This window comes from Ovis canadensis, chromosome 14, assembly GCF_042477335.2.
Source record: "Ovis canadensis isolate MfBH-ARS-UI-01 breed Bighorn chromosome 14, ARS-UI_OviCan_v2, whole genome shotgun sequence".
NCBI lineage: Eukaryota > Metazoa > Chordata > Mammalia > Artiodactyla > Bovidae > Ovis > Ovis canadensis.
In genome coordinates this window covers 58,915,583-58,934,126 of record NC_091258.1, presented here as the reverse complement: position 1 = coordinate 58,934,126, position 18,544 = coordinate 58,915,583, and the positions used below count along the sequence as shown (strand labels likewise).

Below are 18,544 nucleotides of genomic sequence, written 5' to 3'. Positions count from 1 at the left end.
CCCTAAGTGGAGCAGTGGCTTGATCGTGAGCTGCTCAGCCACACTAGGGCGTCTTCTGTCCTCCTTCAGGTCAGAGCAGTCAGGGGGAACGGAGGGAGGGAGGGCCCTTTCTCCCAAGGGAGAACCCGGCCCCGAGGCACAGGGATGGGTCGAGGCGGGGAAATCCCCAGACTGGGGAGTGAGGAGTCAGAGAAGCCTGGGGGCAGAGGGGATGAGGAGTCCCACCCCCACCTCAGGCTTCATGATGTCAGACTCTGCCCGTGCCTTTCCCAGGCAGGGACAAAGGCCCATTGAGAGTGGGGTGGGGCCTGAACGCCTGGGTCCCAGAGAAGAGAGGGACCTGGTGCGTGGGCTTTGGGGGAAGACACAGAGATCTTGGAGGACTCAGATGTCACAGCCTTCCACATCAATACCAGCCACATTGGAGTTGTGTGTCTAGTTTGGGGGGTCCACCATCTCTCTGGGTGTGAACCGAAGGCTGTCCCTGGGGGCGGGCTGCACAGGTGAGTGTGTCCCACAGAGGGTGCTGTTGCTGAGATTTCCCCCCAGGTCCCCAGCCCACAGGAGGACTCAGGGACCTAAAAGCCTGTACCTGCAGAAAGGTGAGGTGCCACTCAGATCCAGCTACCAGTGCTGCTCAATCACCGGGTCTTTCCAGGCAAGGCAGGTTTGCTAGGGTGACTGTGACAAAGCCTCATAAATCAGGTGGCTTAAAAAATAGAGTTTATTGTCTCATGGCTATGGTTTCACCAATAGTCACGTACGGATATGAGAGTTGGACCATAAAGAAGGCTGAGCGCCAAAAGACTGATGCTTTTGAACTGTGGTGTTGGAGAAGACTCTTGAAAGTTCCTTGGACTGCAAGGAGATCCAACCAGTCCATCCTAAGGGAGATCAATCCTCAGTGTTCATTGGAAGGACTGATGCTGAAGCTCCAATACTTTGGCCATTGATGCTAAAGCGCCAACTCACTGGAAAAGACCCTGATGCTGGGAAAGATTGGGGCAGGATGAGAAGGGGACAACAGAGGATGAGATGATTGGATGGCATCACTGACTCGGTGGACATGAGTCTGAGCAAACTCCAGAAGATGGTGAAGGAGAGGGAAGCCAGAATCAGACACAACTCAGCACTGAACAACAGCAACAGATGGTCTCATGGTGCTGGAGACTAAAGCCTCCACATCCACGTGGTGCTCTCCTATATGTGGGTCTCTGTGTCCAAGTTTCCACTTTTTATTAGCACACCAAACCTACTGGATTAGGACCCACCTAATGACCTCATTTTAATGTGATTATCCCTGTAAAGACTCTATCCAAGGACATCCCTGAAGGTCTAGTGATTAAGACTCCGCACTTCCAACACAGGGGATGGGGATTTGATCCCTGATGCAGGAACTAAGATCGCACATATTGAGCCAAGCAATCAAAAGAAGAAAAACCAGACCTTATCACCAAATAAGTTCACACAATTGCATTGGCGGTTAAGACGCCAACATTTACGTTTAATTAATTAATTTATTTATTGGCCGTGTGGCTTGCAAGATCATAGTTCCCCAACCAAGGGTCGAACCCAGGCCCCAGCAGTGAAAGCACTGAATTGAGTTCTAACTACCAGACTGCCAGAGAGTGAAAGTTGCTCAGTCGTGTCCGACTCTTTGCGACCCCATGGACTATACAGTCCATGGAATTCTCCAGGTCAGAATACTGGAGTGGGTAGCCATTCCCTTCTCCAGGGGATCTTCCCAACCCAGGGATCGAACCCAGGTCTCCCGCATTGCAGGCAGATTCTTTGTTTCATCTGAGCCACCAGGAAAGCCCTGCCAGGGAAACCCCAGCATATAAATTTCAGAGGGACCTAGTTCACTCTGTAACAGCAGGAGTTCAGATTTCTATGTGAAATATCTCAGTCTTTAGGTATTTGCCCAATTTTTACCTAAAACATTGTACAGGCTGAGCAAAACTCACCTCAGGACAGAATCAAGCCTTTGCGCCCCCTTGCTCCACATGCTCTTGACTGGGAGCAGGTGGTTGGTCTAACCCAGAGGCGGGCGCTCTGTGCCGTCAGCCAACAACAGGAGTGTCCGAAGTCTGGCCCCCAGGCCAGCAGCAGCAGTATCAGCTGGGAGCTTGTTAGAAATGCTCATTCCAGGGCCCCACCCTGGACTTGCCAAGTCTGTCTTTCACTAGGCCTTCTGGGAGGTTTGGGTGCACACTGATGTTTGGGTACCTCTGCTTCCCATCACTAGGACCACCTGGAGGACTGGCTAAGCTGAGAGAAGAGCACTGGTGTGGGGATGATCCTGGTGGTCCAGTGGCTAAGACTCTTCGCTCCCGATACAGGGGGCCCAGGTTCACTTCCAGGTCAGGGAACTAGATCCCACATGCCGCAGCAAAGATTCCGCATGTCACAATTAATACCCGGTGCAGCCAAATAAATAAATAAAAATAAATATTTTTTCAAAAAGCCTTGGTGTCATCAAATGAAATCAGCGATTTCGAGTTTCCCACCTCCGGGGTATTTATTTATGAGGAGGGTCTGAGAGGCCCCCACCTCCTCTGTCAGTACGAATGCTTCCCGTTGATGAGGCATTGGTCGGTTCCAAAACCGCTTCACACTCCTCTGCTGCTGAGCATCATGACAGTCCAAAGAACTGAGGACTCTAGAAGCTTCTCTCCTTTTACACATGAGGAGGTGGGGTTGCAGAGTGGGGCAAGGACGCCTGAGAAATCCCACAGCTGAGAGGTGCAGCCAAGCTCCCCACACAGCTCTTCCTCTCCCTGTCCTTCCATCTCTGTTTAGGAAAACCTCTGGCAGAGGACGAGCCTCTTGTGACTTCCAAGGCAGAAGCTGATGGTGTGCAGAACCAATCTGGCTCCCAGCTGGGTTTAGCTTGGCTCCCAGAGTGTTGATTTTTTAAAAATTGGATTCCTTTCATCAGTTGCCAAGATTTTAGGAATCAGGAAATTTCACATAAAAATAAGGATCGCCACCTTCTTTTGGAAAGTAGCTCTAGTGATGTTTGGCCTGCCAGTGGGCTCGGCAGCCCTCACTGAAGGGGGCCCCCAGCCTCCCCACTCCCTATCTTCACACGACACTGAGGCCAAGCGGCTGAGGCCCTTTATCATCGTGCGAGCGCCAATGTGCTCTCACGGGCTAAGATAATAATGAAATGCATCTTGCATCTCCTCTTCTGTCAAAAGTGGGCAAATCACATAAATTGAGAGGAATGCAGTTTTCAAGAAGAAAGGGAGGGAATTCAAGCCCTGTGGAGGTGAATGGTATTGTCCTATGGGTCCTAGGCCAAGCGTGTCCTAACTGAGAGCATACAACTGAAGACGCTCCTGTGAAACAAATCCATCAGGCCTCACTCATTACTGCTCCTGTCTGCTCCCTGAAGGCCAGTGGTTCTCAAACTTTTTGGTCTCAGGACCCCTTTATACTCTGAAAACTTGTTGAGAACTTCAAAAACCTTTTGTTCTAGTGAGTCATCTTTATAGTTGCTTTATCTATTAGAAATTGAGACTAGGTGTTTTTTATCTTTTATTATGTTTTTGGCTGCACTGGTTCTTCGTTGCTGCGAGTGAGCTTTCTCTACTTGCAGCCAGTGGGGGCTACTCTCTAGTTGTGATGTGCAGGCTTCTCATTGCTGTGGCTTCTCTTGTTGTGGAGCCTGGGCTTAGCTGCCCCACAGCGTGTGGGATCCCAGTTTCTGTAGCAGGGATTGAGCCCGAGACTCCCAGATTGTCAGGCAGACTCTTAACCACGGCATCACCAGGGAAGTCCCGAAACTGGGACATTTTTAAAGCACCAGACGCAAAGCACACCATCAGCTAGCTGTCAGAAGGATAAGATCAACACATGTCATGGGGCCTCTGGAGAGCTCCACAGTCTGTTCTCAAGAGAATGAGTGTGAGAAAGATAGGTAGCATCTTTAGTTGTCTCTACTTTGTGGGGCCCTGGAGGAGTCCCCAGACCTTGCTCTGAGAACCTTTGCTAGGGATCTGAATTTACCCCTGTTTTTTAAGAAGATTTCAAAAAGGAAACTTGAACTTTCACTCCCTGCTGTTGCAAAGTAAATTCAAGGTCTTTTGAAGTGGGGGAAGAAGAGAAAACATATCCTTCACCAAGCTTCCTTGCGACCTCCCAGTACACACAGACCCTGCACACCCCACTGAGGAGGACTGGCCCTCCGAGACAGGGCCCAAGACAAGCCTCTGGGCTAGACCTGGGCAGGGAGCAAAGAAAGCAGAGACTCTGGTTTGGAAAACAGGAGCTAGAACCAGACTTTTTATTTCAAGACTATTGTTGGAGGGCAGCAGGAATAAATAAAGGAGGAGGGCACGGGGGGTGGTTTGGGGGGCGATCTACGTCTTGCAGCATATCCCACACGTGCCTTTGCGACAGCAGCCGCAGCAGAAGATGCAGATGGGAAAGTGGGTGTCTCGTCTCCGCCTCTGGAGCACGGGCTGTGGGAAGGAAGGGCAGTGAGCCGGGCGTAGGGGGCGCAGGAACGGGAAGGTGGGCGAGGCTCAGAGGGGAGTCCCAGGGGCTCTCACCGTCAAGCCAGCTGCTGCTCCAGCTGTGTGCTGAGTTTGGAGGTCTGTGAGCTGTTGTGTCTGTGAAAAGCGAAAGGGGGTACTGAGGACGGCAGGGCCCTGGCAGAGCTCTCAGTCTAGCTCCCCCAGAGCAGTGCCTCCCCAGGGGTTGGAATCTCCTGGCTCAGCTGGAGTCCCAGGAGTGGCCTCTCGTTTGAACCTTTCCTCTCCTTCCCACGGGCGGTTCTCCTGTCTGCAAACACCCCAGATCTGTCCCCTTCTCTCTGTACAGCTGCTCACTCTTCCATAGGACCCTCGGTGGCCCGGAGGCCCATCCCCACCTTGTATCTTGCTGTTCCCCACGTGTTATCAGTCAGATCTCAGCTTTCCCCATTCCCCAGGCCTGCAGGGCTTCCTCTGCATTTGCCTACAAGACTTGGCACGGCCACCCCTTGGTCTTGTCCCCAGTTACCATCTCCTTCACTCACCCAGCCCTCTGCTCCTCGGGTCCACCATGCTTGCCCCCACCTCTGTCTCTGCTGGCTGCCCCCTTCTCTTATCCTCCCAAACACAGGTCAAATCACATTTTCTCACAAATAGCCAACCCCCACCATCACTCTCCCACCATCTTTTACGTTATTCATGGAATAGCATTTCCTAAACACAAGTATTTCCTTGTTTTAAGTTCATTGGCTGGTTTCCTGCCCAGGATGTATGAGAATATTCATGAGAACATTCAAGCTCCATGAGACTATTACAGCTCGGTCACCGCTGTCTAGAACAGGACTTACTGCTGAACAGGCACTCAGTAAATCACTGTGGAATTAGATCAGGGCTCCCCAGACCCTGCCGCCTGGTACCCCATCTTGGCGCTCTGAACAGCTGCCTGTCCCCACTTCCCTTGCCCTGAGCTCCGCCCCCATGCTGGGGGTCTCCCGCTGCCCTCTGCAGTCGTCTCCCAGGGGCCGTGGCGATTCCGGCTGCCCTCCGGGGCCCCAGGCGCTGTGGGCTCTCACCTGGGGAGGGAGAACAGAGCCGCTGGTCAGGCTGAGCAGGACAAGGAGCAGAAGGCAGGTGGCCCGGGTCTGCGTGCTCAGTGCCATTGTGCCGTCTGTCTGGCTGTCCTGCCGTTAGGTCTAGGACCTGCTCTGGAGTCTGGGAGCCCAGTTACAGATGCTTTTATGGGTCCTCCTGGGGGAGGCGGGGATGCGAAGCCCTCTCCCCTTTGGCCCGACTCATTTCCAAGAAGGTGGTGGCGCCGAAAAGGCGGGAGAGATAAGCGGGAACAGAGGTGACAGGGAACAGGGTTGTGTCACCCTCGGCCGGCAGAGGTGTGTCCAGGAGGTGGGGCAGACACGACCGCTGACACACGCCTCTAGTCAGCCACCTGGGAGACACTTTCCCCAACATGACATCACCTTGTTGACTTCAGGAAAAAAAAAAATTCCCTTTTGCCCCTGCGGTAGAACGGATCGAAGGGCAGGAGTAAGGTTTCTTCCGCCCCCACCATTCCTGACCTCGTCATTCGTGAGCAGTATGACTGTCACTCTCCCACCATCTTTTCTATTATTCGTGAGCAGCATTTCCTAAACACAAGTGTTTCCTTGTTTTTAAGTTCACTCATTCCCTGGCCAGGATACCAGCTCCACGAGAGCATTCTTCTCTCATCTACCTTGTTCACTGCTTGGTCACCACTCTCTAGGCTAGGACTTAGTGGAGAGCAGACACTCAGTAACCCAGTGGCACTGGATAGATGTTGGCTTCTGGGAGGGAACCCTGGGGCGCCCATGTGCAGGAGCTCATGTCCACAGGAGCCCCCAGCACACATGGGGTTTCTCAAGGGTCAGAACCTTAAGACGTGGCCCTGTGGATCTGGAAAATGTTCCTGTGAAGTTTTGGCCAAAGAGGACAGTGGTGACGGTAACAGCAAGCATCCGATGACTGCACCTCACAAGCCAACAGATACACTGACTCATTTCTGTGTTAACTCAGCCCGCGCGACCTTGCCTCTGAGCAGCTCCTGCCCGCCCCATCCCCCGGCTCTGCTGCTTTCAAGCCCTAACTGCCTTCTCAGCCACCAACCCCCCGGCTTCCCAAACCCTGCTCCTGGGAAAGGAGCCCACCATGCCCACCTAAGACTTTTTAATTAAAGATTTATTATTTGTTTATGGCTGCCCTGGGGTCTTTCATTGCTGCACATGAGCTTTCTCTAGTTGCAACGGAGTGGGGCTAGTCTTCCTAGCGGTGCCTGGGCTTGTTGCAGTGGCTTCTCTTGTTGCACGGTAGGGGCTCTGGAGTGTGCGCGCTTCGGTAGTTGCAGCGCACAGGCTCAGTAGTCACGGAGAATGGGCTAAGTTACCCCGTGGCATGTGGATTCCCAGACTGGGGATCAAACCCATGTCCCCTGCATTGGCAGGTGGATTCTTAACCACTGGACTCCCATCAGGGAAGTCCAGAGACTCATCTTCTTTACTTTTTAGGGGGAGGAGCTGAAGGCAAAGATTTAAGACACTGTCAAAACTTGGTCAGCCAGAGGCAGAGTTGGGCCTCCACCCTGGGTCCTGTGTCCTCATCACCAGGCTTTCCTGCCTACAGAAAACACAGGAGGGCACAGTGGGTCTGCTGGACCATGTTTGTACTGGCTCAGTGAGCGCACCGTGTGCGGCCCAACTCGTCGGGAACATCATGTTGGCACCTTGAAACCCCCACTGGTGGGTGTACTTACACCACAGACACTGGCAAACACCACAAATCAGGCTTTCCTTTGGAGGGCTGGCTTCCTGCATACGATGGAAGAGGAGCTGAACCAAGGATGCCTGGCTGTGGCAATCTCATTGCTACAAATGACCGGAACCATCTTAGGGTGCACACGGCCCAGGGGAACAGCAGATCGTGACTCCAGAGATAGGCCCTTGGCCATCTTCTCTCTCTCACTCCTGGGCCATCCAGTGACAATGCTATGAGCCTGGGGATGGTGCTGCCAAGGAATGGTCTCTTCTTCCTGGCCCTGAACTGCTGCCAAGGCCCACTCGAAAAGCATGAAAACGGGGGACCCTGGGAAGTAAGTTTCCTGCCATCTGGTAGGCTCCCCCAGCTGCACACAGCCTCACGCTCCTACAGAGGAATGGCCAGGACAGGAGACAGGGCTCTCAGAGGGAAGGAAGAAAGCAGCCGGGGGTATCTGGGATGGGTGCGGGGTGGCGAGCTCAGCAAGGTGACCAGACCTAGATTCTGGGAGTGGCTGGAGTTGCATGGGGGCTGCATGCTCACCCACAGGGATACATAGCAGCACCCCCCAGGCATCACTGCATCATCTCAGCTCAGGCCAGGTTTCATCATCAACCAGGGGCAGGGGTCACAGCACAGGCGCCAGAGTCGCGGTGCAAGGCGACAGGCTGACGGGCCAAGCCTGGCTTCCTGGCCATCTGCCCTCCCTGAGGGTGGGGGGCTCAAGGCCAGGCCCCACCATTGGCTGGTGCAGAGGGGAGGGCGTTAGCCCAGAAAGGCAGGGTCAGGAGATAGTGCTGATTTTAGGAACCGGTGACATGAAAGACCCCAGCCTCTCCTCCAAAAGCACGTGGCATATCCTTGACCCTGGCTCCCCCTGCCCCCCACACCACATATGCACCACCTGGGGCCTCAAAGACACTATTCACTCCTTAATTCCTCCCTCTGCACAACCAACAGACGGGGTCCCGGGCGGCGCAGGATGGCCAGGACTGGCGCACAGCCACGGACAGCAGAGCGAGGCCCTGTCCCCGGGAGCCCTGCATAGACCCCGGACCCCTCCCCACATCTGAGATGGACAAACACGCAGACAGACAAGGCGGGGCCACATGGGGCCAGTTTATTGCAGTTAAATACCTCTCTCTCTCTATTTTTTTTTGTCCATTTTTTCCATAAAGAAAATTAGAACACACTCACACACCCAGAGGGGAGCAGGGTTCCAGAAACAAGAGGTGGGGTGGGACGTGGCCTCCCTGCTTGGATCCAGGCCCCCCGCAAGACCCCCTCCTCCCCATAAGCACCCTGGTCTCAGTACCTCGAGAGTCCGAGGAGGCAGCGGGGTGTGGCAGGGGCTCTGTCCTCCTCCCTCTGGCCTCCAGGTGAGACCACTAGAAGTGCTGGGTTGAGTGGGGGCCGGGAGAAGGGAGACAGACAAATGGGGGAGGGGATGTGGTTTCCAAATTGAGGAGGGCGGTGGGCGCTTATCCACAGAAATGCATTATTTCTCCCCATTTTTTTTTGTTAAAAATCTACTATAAAAAACGCAGCTGGGGGAGGGGCGTCTGTCCCTCTCTGTGCTAAGGGCTGGGGAAGGGGATGGTGGGGGCCCGGAGGCGGCCCCCGCCGCACGGTAGGTGGTGTCACTGCCGGGCGCTCTCGCCCACCATCTCCAGGTTGTGCTGCTGCAGCTGGGCACGGAGCACGGCGTTCTCGTTCTTCAGCTCCTCGATCTGCCAGACACAGGGGACAAGCAGCCAGAGCTGGTTCTCTGCGTCCTGGGGTTCCTGGGCACCCCCTGTCTCGGCCCTCGCAGCCCTGGGGCTCACCTGTTGCCGCAGGAGCTCATTGTCCATCTGCAGCCGCTCGGCCTCCTTGAAGGTCTCCTGCATGCGCTGGTTGGTCTGGCGCAGCTCCCGGATGTAGTCGCAGGCCTTCGACAGGATCCCTCCTTTACTCTGGGGGGTGGTGGGCATGAGTATCAGTGAGCACTGCCTGGCAGCCGATGCCCACCAGTCGTCTCAGCCCGAGACGACCCCCATGCCCAGCACTCAAGACGGAGTCTCTGCAAGGGGGTTGGGGGACCAGGGGGACACTCACCGCTCCCGTCTTGCTATTATCTGCATTACAATCTGGAATGATTTTTGAAAGCTGGACGATCCAGTTGTTGATCTTGTCCCTCCGCCTCCGCTCCACTGTGGCGAGAACAGTAGGAACAAGGCTATGTCCACAGCGCTCCCTCTGTGCCCGGGCGAGTCACCTCCCGAGGCAGATGCCACGAGAGCCGAGGCTGCCGAGGCACAGCCGGGCCCGCCTGAGGTCACATGCCCAGCAGTGCAGGGGCCCGACCAGAACCCAGGCAGCCGGCTCTAGCCCGCTCCACATGGCTCCTCAATAGGAGCCAAGAAATGCAAGTGCCACCCTCAAGTGCCACATGTACCCTCAGGGAAGCATCGACAGCTGAGGGGCTGCGGGGTTTGTTCTGTTGGTTGACCCAGCAGGTTTTGAAAAATTTGAGTCAACGTTTAAAAATTAGAAAAGTTCACGTAACAACTGGCCTCTTTTGAAAAAAGGAGTTGTGGTGTAGTGGGCACATGTCCCTGGGAGGCAAGAAGGGGCCAGAGTCCGTGCACACAGGACCCGGGTGACCCTTTCCAGTCCCCACAGCCCCTGAACTTGATTCTCCATGGCGGTACTCAGGTATTCCAAGTTCTGGACCCCACAGTCCTATTTTCCTCTTCATCATTAAAACCCCAGTCCGACCACATCTCACTCCACTTACAATCCTCAGCTTCCCTGGCTGGCACTGCAGTTCTCAGGGGCCTGGCCCGTCATCAGGGTACTCACTGGGTCACCCAGAAACACCGCGAACCCTATCTTGAAGGCCAGGTTTGATAAGCTACTGGCAGATTTTACTTGGAAAGTCCAGATGTGTGATTTATAATACACTACTGTCTCTGTCTGCTGAGTCGAGAGGCAGCTGCCCCCTGCAGACAGGGCTTCTATGCATCCCTGCTGTGGCCTGTCATGACTTATGACAGTGGCCTGGGGGCTGCCTGCACTGCAGCCTGAGACCCCTGCTTAGGGGCTCACTGAGAAAGCTGTCCCAGCCTTTCCTCACCTTCTAAGCACAGTACGAGGCACTGCTAGGGACACACAAGAAAGCCCAGTGGGCCCCACACTCTCACCTACTGCCAAGGCTGTCCACAGACAGATGCAGGTAGGGAGGGGAGACTGTGGGTGGGGTTTGGAAAGGAGGGTAAAGGAGGGTATTTTCTCAGGTTTGGGTGACTGGGGAAGAGGGTCGGGATGCGAGTGAGAAAAGTGGGGTGGGCCAGAAGGCTGTCCCTGACCCCCTCTCCTCCTGAGACCTGCACTGCCCCTCAGCCCAGCTGTTCCCTCAAAGAACGTGCCTGGCCACTAGAGGAAAACCTGACTGTCTTCCCCCGGCGCTTGCTTTTGTCCACTCGCTGCTGACCGGTCCTTTCAAGTGCCCCCACTCTGGCCTGGGTGACAACACCCCCCGACGTGGACTTGCTTCCTCCCTCATTCTCCTCTCTTGCCTCCCACAACCTCCCTTTACCACAGGAATAAGAATACTGCCCGGTATCAAGCTTCACCTGACCCTGGCCCTGAGGTAGCACACAGCCATGTGCCCCATCACTACCCTGGTGAGTGAACCTTCCCAGCCAGGGCGGCCATGTCTTACGGTCTTTGGGGATCTGTGGCCCCAAACAGCAGCTGAGCTGAGTCCGCCCTGGCCTCCACATCCATTCTGAGGTGCCAGCTGAGGAGCTCGCGAGCAGACAGCTGCCTTTCGCTACTCTCCTGCAGTCTGGCACCCTTGAGCCTAGGCCCCATGCTGCAGCCGCATCCCATGTCCACTCCTTGCTTCCTCACTGGGGGCTGGGCTGGGGGCAGGGGACACCTCTAGCTCATATTCACCTCTTCAAAACTTACTGCTTGCCCTACTGTGTGCAGAGCACTCGGCGAGGCCAGAGTCCATGGCGGACTCAATCGCTGTTGGACTGGCACTCACAACACCAACGTGAAATTCACGTGAATGGGAGACACTGACACGACAGACTGGGAGTTACAACTGAAGACAGCACCCAGTGCCTGGGGAATGCCAGGGCGCAGTACTGCTTTCCGCGAGGAGTGGGGGGGACTGTCTCTTCAGAGAGAGGTTCAGAACAGAAAGATGGGGGCTGGGTTCTGAGAGGAAGGACCATAGGCAGACAGGCATCATGAAACCCAGAGAAGGCGACATGGAAACACTCTGGCGGGCGCAGGAGTTGGGGCAGGGGGACAGGAAAAGGTGGCAGAAATAGGTTGAGAAGGCCCTGAATGCCCTGTCAGGGGTCTGGACCTTGTGTGCTCTTCCCCGAGGGGTCTAGCCCTCGAGTCTGGGGCCCCGCTTGGCCTATGGTCAGGCCTGTGGCATGGGGAGACTACTTCAGCACAACCGAAATGGAGGAAGACCAGTCAGAACCGAGGCCATGCCTGTTCTTCAGAAGGCGTAAGCCACAGCCGTATAACATTCAAAACACAGCTTAGAGCAAAACCTGCCAGGACTAATGGGAGAGATGGGCAAATCCACGAATGTAACTAGAGACATCAACACTCCTCAGTAACTGACAGACCGAGCAGACAAAAAAACGAAGACAGAAAATCTGAACACTGTCAGCCAACGTGACCTAGTTACCACTGATGGAACACTCCACACACACCCGCAGATATGCCTTTTCAAGCACACACAGAAACTTTCACCAAGATAGACTGTATTTAGGGCTGTAAAATAAAGTCTCAGTAAATTCCAAAGGACTTAAGTTATACACAGAGTATGTTCTCTGATCACAACAAAACTCATTTACAAATCAGTAACAAGAAGATACCAGGGGACTTCCCTGGTGGCCCAGCGGTTAAGAATCCGCCTGGCAAACGCAGCGAGGTGGGTTCAACCCCTGCTTGGGGAGCTAAGACCCCACGTACTGTGGAGCAGCTAAGCCCTCACACCACAACTACAGCGTCTGGGCACCGCAACGAAAGATCCCACATGACGCAACAAAGGCCCAACGCAGCCAAATAGATAAATGTTCAAAAAAAAAAAAAAGATATCCAGAAAACCCATAAACATTCCTAAGTTAAACAACACATTTCTAAATAATCCCATGGGTCAGTGAAAAAATAATCAGGAAAACAAGAAACATTCCAAATTGAATAACAAGAAAACACAACGTATCCAAACGGCACGACGCTAAAGCAGTGTAAGACTGAAATCTGCAACTATGAAGGCTTATGCTGAGAAAAAAGAAAGGTTTAAAAATCGTCTTAAAAAGCTGGGGGAAGACACCCAGCAAACTAAACCCCAATTAAGCAGAACAAATAAATTGGTCACAGTATGAGTAGGAACCAATGAAATAGAAAAAGCAACTAAGAAATTAGTTTTCACGTAAAGACCTGGATTTCTGGCTTCTTCTGAGGTTCTGGTAGCAGTGAGCCCAAATCCTGACACGGCAGCAACGGCAGGCACTGTGAGACCACCTTTCAGGCAGGACAGACACATTGGCCCCCAGTCACTGCTGGGGACCACCACTCCCCTTTCTGCCACACCAAGTGTACTGACTTCCTTGGGGGCCCTGAAGACATCTGCCTGTGGCCCAGAGATGGGCCCCTGTGATATCAAGAAACATGGGAAAGCGGGAAAAGCAGAAAAGGTCGACTGGAGGGACACTTTGGCACAGCGTCTCGGGTCCTGCAGCTGTGAGGGAAGAAGAGGGCAGAGTTGAAGTGGCCTGGCTCTCGGGTCTGGCTGGGGTAGTCATGACAGGGATCCCTCTTGCTGCTCTGGAAGAAGGAGGCTTTGGAAAGGAGGGACAACAGCAGGTTCGGTTTGGACAAGTTGAGTGTGAGATGCTTCAAGGACATCCAGCAATAGAAATTTGGAACAAATACCCCAAAATATGGGTCCATAGGAGCACGAGAGAGATGGAACAGAAAGACAGCTGTCGGCAGTGCACGGGGTAGGGGAGCCCTGGGAGGACATCAGGGAACAGTCCCATCTTTTTGGAGTCACATACTTTTCTGGAGAAAGCCCGCAGACCCTCTCCTGGGAGAAATGACACACACCAACATCTGGGGATAGGGACTAGGCGAGACTGACCATCGCCGGGCCTGATGTTTCACTCTCCTGACCACTGGACCCCAAGAGGTACTAACAGCCAAAGCAGCTTCCCAACTGTACCCATCATCAAGAGTCACCTGGGGAGCTTGTTTTAGCGCAGACTCCCAGACCCCCTCGGACCTACCCATTCAGCATCTTGTGAGGACAACCTAGACATGGTGACCATTAACAAGCTTTCCAGGTGACCAGGAAGCCCTGCCCTCAGGAACAGGCTTGGAAGGAGAACCAGGGCAAGGAGAGTAGAAAGGAATGTTCCCGAGAGGAGGGGAACGAGCAGGGCCAGATGCTTGGAGTGCAGGCAGGAAAGGAAGCTAGTGGATTCGGCAATGAGGTCGTCATGGGTGACCTTAAATGGAGCCATTTTGGTAGAGAAATGAGCCAGATTGCCAAGGGTACAGGGAGGCTGCCGGGCAGAGGGTGGGTCAAATGTTCTGCAGGTTAGGAGAGAGTGGGCTGGCTGCACCTGGTCAGAAAGGGCAAGGTCATGAGCAGGACTGACTTTTTTAGGATGAGGAAGAGTCAAGACTTGGGAGCTGGATTAAGCCAGTGACAGGCAGAGTGACAGTAGGGTGGAGAGTGATTGGCTCATCTTCCAAGAGTTGTTTGCTGTGGTCTTACCAGGTAGCACGCTAGCCTGCGGGTAGCTGAGGGCTCACGTCTCCAATGCGCCGCACCCTCACTATAAGCCTCATGTTAACACATTCATACATAGGACTAAACAGGCACAGAGATGAAGAACCAGTCCAAGGTCACACGACGGGTATGTAGTAGAGCTGGGACTGCCCGGGAGCCAATAGGAGACCCCTCAAACCCACCACACCCCAAAACCAAGCTCACGCTCACTGCTTCCCTTTAAATGAACCTGACCCCATCATAAAATCCTGATTCTTCAGCCTTGGCCTCTTCTCTCCTACAGCTTGTCCCCTCCCCTGACCCTCTTTCATGCCCTGTCCTGTCTGAGGCCCACAGCTGCAGTCACCTCCTATTTTCCTAGCTTCTGGCATCCCATCACCCTTAGTATCCAGTCTCCATATACAAGCCCTCTGCGGACTTCCCCTCGAACCAGCACAAAGATCCAGGAGTAGGGGCCCTGGGAGGGCCTGTGACAAGACCCATGTGATCTGGCCCTGGCCAGTCCTCCCATGATTCTGCCAACTTCCTCTTTTCTTTTCTGTATTCTGCTCTTCTTCAATCACACCGAGTCTGTTCCAGCTTGGGCTGGGTGTTTGTACTTGCTTATCCCTTGCTGTCTGGGACTCTTCCTCAGGATTGTGGCCAGCCCATTCAGGCGCCTGCTCAAGTGTCACTTCTAGAGGGGCCCACAGAGCTCCCTGCCGCCATAACCCTCCAAGTCCTTACCAGCCTTATCTCCCTTCACGTGACACGTGACTTACGTTCCCTGGCGTCTTATTGCACTTTTGTGTAGTCTCTGTCTCTCCCACCAGAATGAACAGCCTCTGAGAGCCAAGGTGCCTGTTTCATTATCTGGGTGTATCTGAGGCCTAGAACAGGGGCTGGGACCCAGCACACATATGCTGAGTAAAGGTCTGAACTCACCGAGCCGCTCAGAGCATAGCTGCGTCAGCCACCCCTCATCAAACACAGTGAGGACTCTCAAGGCCTCACCCTGACATTCAAGGCCCTCCTTGGCCCTCCCAAGCACTCCATAAGGAACCTCTGCTACAACCAAACCAGCACCCGCAGAGCAACCCTTCACCCTGACTTCCTGTGCTTCCCTCTGCTGGACAGGCACTCCCAAAGGCCACCTCCCTGGGGAAATATCACCTGCTCCTCCAGTTGGTGTTCAGTCACACACTATCTTGTGCCACCCCGAGTTTCCTAAACGCTCCACGCTAGGTCCCATGCCTAGCACAGGGCATATACTGGCCAGCCTAGAATCCTCCTTCAGGAAGTATCTGCCAAATGACGGCTACTTGAGTGGAAGTGTTCCCTGGACATGTTCATGCTCTGGCCTAAGCCAGAGACACAGACTTTCTGCAACTTCATTTCAGATGCACTCTCTCTCAGATCAGAGCTACTTCTGGAAACCAGGCTGGCAGTGGGGTGGGGGGCTTGAGCAAACCAGCTGCCACATGGGAAGGCAGGTCCGGCTGCACCAGAGCAGCCCAACTTTCCCAGAAGAGTAGAAAATCCACACATGAATGTGAAACTCGCCACTTAAACTGCTGGTCATTACTTGAGAGTCCCCAGCCAGGATGACAAACACACTACAGCTCATGCCTCCTGCCTATATCTGCTCCTGACAAGGAGCCTCTCTGCTTCTGCCTTCCCAGCATTCAACCAACACCTCTTGAGCACTTGGATCAATAACCCGGCCACTGATCTATGACTCCAAACACCCAGCTGGGGTTGAGCCCATGAGGCCCAGCAGCTCCTGCGTGACTTTACCTTCATTATGCTGAGCTCTCCTTCTCTCATCCCGTGGTGTTCTCGTTCCGTCAATTTTCCTAGAAGAGAATGGAAAAAATGGGTACATGTTACCTCCAGCCCGTGTGTCCAAACATTTATTACAGAGTCAGACTGAAAAATGATCTCTGCAAGACAAACTGATGTGTAGAGACAGAGAAAGGGAGAAAACGGTATTTTCTTTACTTAAACTAGAAAAGCAGAAGCTGACCAAAAAATATACCAACTGCCTGGTTCCCATCCCAGGAAAACCTCCTCTTCCTTGGGTGCCCACAATAGGCCCTCCCAGCGTTCCCTACTCCTGGGACCAAGTCTCCTGCACGTACGGGGAGTAGGGGTGTGTCCGAGGTGCAATTGTCCTCTGCGTTCCTGTCTGAAGCACGTCCTGGGGCGTCATCATGACATAGAACTGGCCTGCAGGGAAAGCGGGGGTTAGTGCTAAAACTGGGGGCAGAGTCAGAACTGGCTAGGGGTTGGGGGGGAGCTTCCCTCCCTGCTAGGCCTGTTGCCTCCCCTGCCTTCCGCCCTGGCCCCTTCCTTCCTTTACCTCCAGCCTGTAAGCTCTGGTCTGTGGTCTGTACGGACACAGCCGTGGTATCTCCCACACTGGACGCTGGGAAATAGGCAAACCGGGCCTCCCCACTGACAGCCTCAGCAGCCGGGCTGCCGCCATTGCTGAAGGGATTTTGGATAACAGCCTAGGGAGCAGGAGGACAGAGGCCACCCTTAGCCATCTTTGCTTCCCAATCCCTCCCCTAGCCACCATATGTGATGTTTACTGCATTCTCTACAGAGAGTGGGGAACCCCCGTGTCCCACTCTGCCTTGTGTCTCACAGCCCTGGAACTTGACAGATACTAAGCAATCACTTGGGGGAGCTGACCCACTTTTAACTCTAAGAGAGTGCCCTGTGACCATGATTCCCATTTCACAAAACAAACAAAAAGAGATGTTCCGAAGGTCTTGCCCCAGGTTTCACCGTGCAAAACAAGAGATCTGACCTGAAGGCCTGAAGGCAGCATCTTAGTTCCACGTGCCCCACCCCCCTGGCGCTCCCCAAGAACAAAGTCAGTGGCCAGTACCCCTTCTCCATTCCCCCAGAGGATGCTGGGCACCTACCAGTGGGAAGGGCGCTGCGGGACCTGAGGGCACAGAGGCAGCAGCGGGGCCGGGGCGCTGGGTGGCCCCATCCACACCCACCTGGGTCACAGCCTGCTGCCCCCCTGTGAAGGCAGCCGCAGACACGACGCTGACGGCGCCTGCTGTGTCGCCCTGGCCGTCCAGCTGACCATCAGTCACCTGGACTACGCGGTACGTCACCTGCAGGGGGCGGCAGAGCAGTGAGACCCGCGCTGGGGCCCGGGCAGGGGCCAGGTCCGAGCCCCTCCCAGCCCGCCAGCCCGCCGGCCCGGGACTCAACCCTCCACTTGCCCGCCGGGCTCCGGGCCCGCAGCCTCACCTGTCCTCCATTATTCTCTGTGCGGAACTGGTACTGGATGTTGTGGTCGCCGAACGCCGCCTGCTGGACGCTGGCAATGGCCACCGCCGTCTGCTCCTCCGCCCCAGGCCCGTCCCCGCCTGCGGTCGGAGGAGGGTCGCGGGGATGGTCAGAGGTGGCGCGGGCCAGGGCGCCCCCAGTGCCCTCCCGGGCGCAGGTCGCGGCCCCGGTGGGCCCCGCGAGCACTCACCTTCCTGCAGTTCAACACTCTCCTCTGCCTCGGGTCCCTTGTCGTGACTGCGGGAAGCACAGGAAGAAGAGGGGATCAGACCTGCCCGCACCCCCGCTCCTTCGCCCAGGTGCAGGGCCCCCATCCCGCCCGGCCCAGTCTGCGACGGCAGCCTCTCGGGGACCGGGGACCGGGGGTATACGTGCCGGTTCCCCCTCCCTCGCGGCCTCCATTTTGAGCTGGGCCGGGCGGCCGCTCGGGATCATGGCGGCCCGGTCGCCAGGCCGAAGGGCCGGGACCAGGGCGCGCGGGGGCACGGGCCGGCCGGGCTCCCTTACCTGGCGGCGGCAGCAGCGGTGGCCGAGGCAGCGGGATCCAGACCCGGGTCTAGCATGTCCATGGGGGGGTGGGGGCGGGGGGGGCGCCGGGCCCGGGGGGGAGGGGAGGGGAGGGGAGGGGAGGGAAGGGAGGGGAGGGGGCGGGCGGCCGGGGGGGCCCCGAGCCCGGCGCTCACGCCGCGCGGCAGGAGGGGACGGAGGAGACACGGGAGCCGCTCGCGCTGATCACGGGGACAAACAGTGGGGTCATGTGAGGAGGAGATGCCGCCGCCGCCGCCGCCGCCGCCGCCGCTGCTCCAGCAGCCGCGTCCACCCGCTCGCCCGCCGGCCGGCTCCCGGTGACTCTAGGCTCCCGGACGCCTCGCAGCCGCCCCCCGCCCGCTGCACGCGGCCCTCGGGCCTCCTTCCCTGAGTAGCCGCCGCCGCGACTTTTTTTTTAAACCCGGCCCGCCCTGGATGGCCGCCGCCTCTCCCCTGGATCGCCGGCTTGCGCGTCCGCCGCCCGGCCTGGCCCAATACGGCGGCGGATCGCTGCTGCAGCCGCGGCCGCTTTCTATTTTTTCCCCCTTTTTTTTTTCCTCCTTTACTTGAGCTGCGCGCGCGCGGCGGCGGCGGCGGCGGCGGCGCGAGCCCGGGGCCGACGCGCGCGAGGGGGGGAGGGCAGCCC

At 55.8% G+C, this 18,544-nt stretch overlaps 2 protein-coding genes across 3 annotated transcripts; both read right to left on the bottom strand.

The window, feature by feature from the left end:
- Positions 1 to 4,261: 4,261 nt before the first annotated feature.
- HAMP (hepcidin antimicrobial peptide) lies at positions 4,262 to 5,819 on the bottom strand. The gene is made up of 3 exons (XM_069550687.1): positions 5,555 to 5,819; positions 4,560 to 4,619; positions 4,262 to 4,469 (listed from the first exon to the last, which is right to left on the bottom strand). Exons 1-3 carry the CDS (start codon positions 5,639 to 5,641, stop codon positions 4,368 to 4,370), a joined length of 249 nt encoding a protein of 82 aa, XP_069406788.1. The 5' UTR covers positions 5,642 to 5,819; the 3' UTR covers positions 4,262 to 4,367.
- Positions 5,820 to 8,358: 2,539 nt separating this feature from the next.
- Positions 8,359 to 18,539, bottom strand: USF2 (upstream transcription factor 2, c-fos interacting). Of its 2 annotated transcripts, none has more exons than XM_069550603.1 (10): positions 17,878 to 18,539; positions 17,561 to 17,607; positions 17,332 to 17,450; positions 17,073 to 17,192; positions 16,421 to 16,571; positions 16,200 to 16,287; positions 15,856 to 15,914; positions 9,363 to 9,457; positions 9,092 to 9,220; positions 8,359 to 8,995 (listed from the first exon to the last, which is right to left on the bottom strand). In XM_069550603.1, the coding sequence occupies exons 1-10, from the start codon at positions 17,937 to 17,939 to the stop codon at positions 8,906 to 8,908; spliced, it is 960 nt and encodes a 319-aa protein (XP_069406704.1). In that variant the 5' UTR covers positions 17,940 to 18,539; the 3' UTR covers positions 8,359 to 8,905. The 2 variants fall into 2 exon arrangements, with proteins under 2 accessions (XP_069406704.1, XP_069406703.1); XM_069550602.1 differs by having other exon boundaries at positions 16,992 to 17,192; positions 17,878 to 18,521.
- Positions 18,540 to 18,544: the final 5 nt, after the last annotated feature.